Source organism: Aplysia californica, unplaced genomic scaffold (genome assembly GCF_000002075.1).
Source record: "Aplysia californica isolate F4 #8 unplaced genomic scaffold, AplCal3.0 scaffold00766, whole genome shotgun sequence".
Taxonomy (NCBI): Eukaryota; Metazoa; Mollusca; class Gastropoda; order Aplysiida; family Aplysiidae; genus Aplysia; species Aplysia californica.
In genome coordinates this window covers 81,677-82,806 of record NW_004798036.1, presented here as the reverse complement: position 1 = coordinate 82,806, position 1,130 = coordinate 81,677, and the positions used below count along the sequence as shown (strand labels likewise).

Genomic DNA, 1,130 nt, shown 5'->3' with positions numbered 1-1,130 from the left:
ATTAAAAATTATTTTTTTATACAAATTCATTACGAATTAAAACCCCTCCCCCCAAAAAAACCCAACAACAACAAACAAACAACAAAACAAAACAAAACAATAACAACAACAAAAAAACGAAAAAAAAACCCCAACAACAGCTTCAGAGGGAGGCAGAGAGTACCTCTGAGGGTGGGCCCTCTCCCAGCTGGGGAAGGTATTGGTGGAGAAGCGACTGTGCACCAGAGCCAGATGAGTCTCAAACTCCGGGTCCTGCAGGTCCAGGAAGAACTTCCACAGCTGGTCCGTATTGAGCTGACCCTGTGTGACAGATAGACGTGGTGTGGTCAACTTAGAGAGAGAGTTTTATTACATGAAGAACAATCGAAACAGGTTCACTTGTTTTGAATTAATTACCAATTTAGTGACGATCTGTCATTTTTAGATTTAGTACCAAAAATGAAAATGAAAATGGTATGGACATGTCACAAGATCCACAGGACTAGCCAAAACAATCCTGCAAGGAACCATACAAGGAAAGAGAAAGAGAGGAAATCAGAGAAGGAGATGTGAGGACAACATTACAGAGCAGACAGGAAAGATGATGGGTGACAATCTGAGGAAAGCAGAGGACAAAAATATATGGCGAGAGCTGGTTAACAAATGCAGTGGTGCCCCCACGGTTGCCCCAACCACGGGATAAAGAAGAAAAAAGAAGAAGACTAAAAATGGGCTCTGGCATAGTGGGTTTACCCTCCTTGGAGATAAAGAGTTAAAGCATCACCATTGGTCAAAATACCTACCCAAGGAGCGCCGGTCAACACGCTGTGTGATGTTGTTGCGCAAAAGAATACACACCTCACGACTCATCGCTAGCGACTGTCGAACGCGATGCGAAGTTGCATCACGCATAAGAAAGAGACATAGTCTTACCTTGTACACAATGATCTCTGAGCTCAGACTGCAGATGTAGAAGCGGAGATCCTGAGCGGGGATGTGGTGGGATGAGTGCTTGCGTAACAGGTACACCTGGATAGAGGCAAATACAGTCCATTAAGAATACTGGTGGACAGGACAGAATACAGTGAAACCTACTCTAACTAATGGCCACCTGTTACAGAGAGTATGAATAATAATAATAATATTAATAA

At 43.0% G+C, this 1,130-nt stretch overlaps 1 protein-coding gene across 1 annotated transcript in view; it reads right to left on the bottom strand.

Annotated features, from left to right (window-relative positions):
* LOC101863618 (putative glutamate synthase [NADPH]) overlaps positions 1-1,130 on the bottom strand; it is a gene marked incomplete in the record, with an annotated part of 111,454 nt that overhangs the window by 66,284 nt on the left and 44,040 nt on the right. The window contains 2 exon segments of the mRNA XM_005109316.3: positions 164-300; positions 913-1,008. Coding sequence (XP_005109373.2) covers positions 164-300; positions 913-1,008 — 233 coding nt within the window.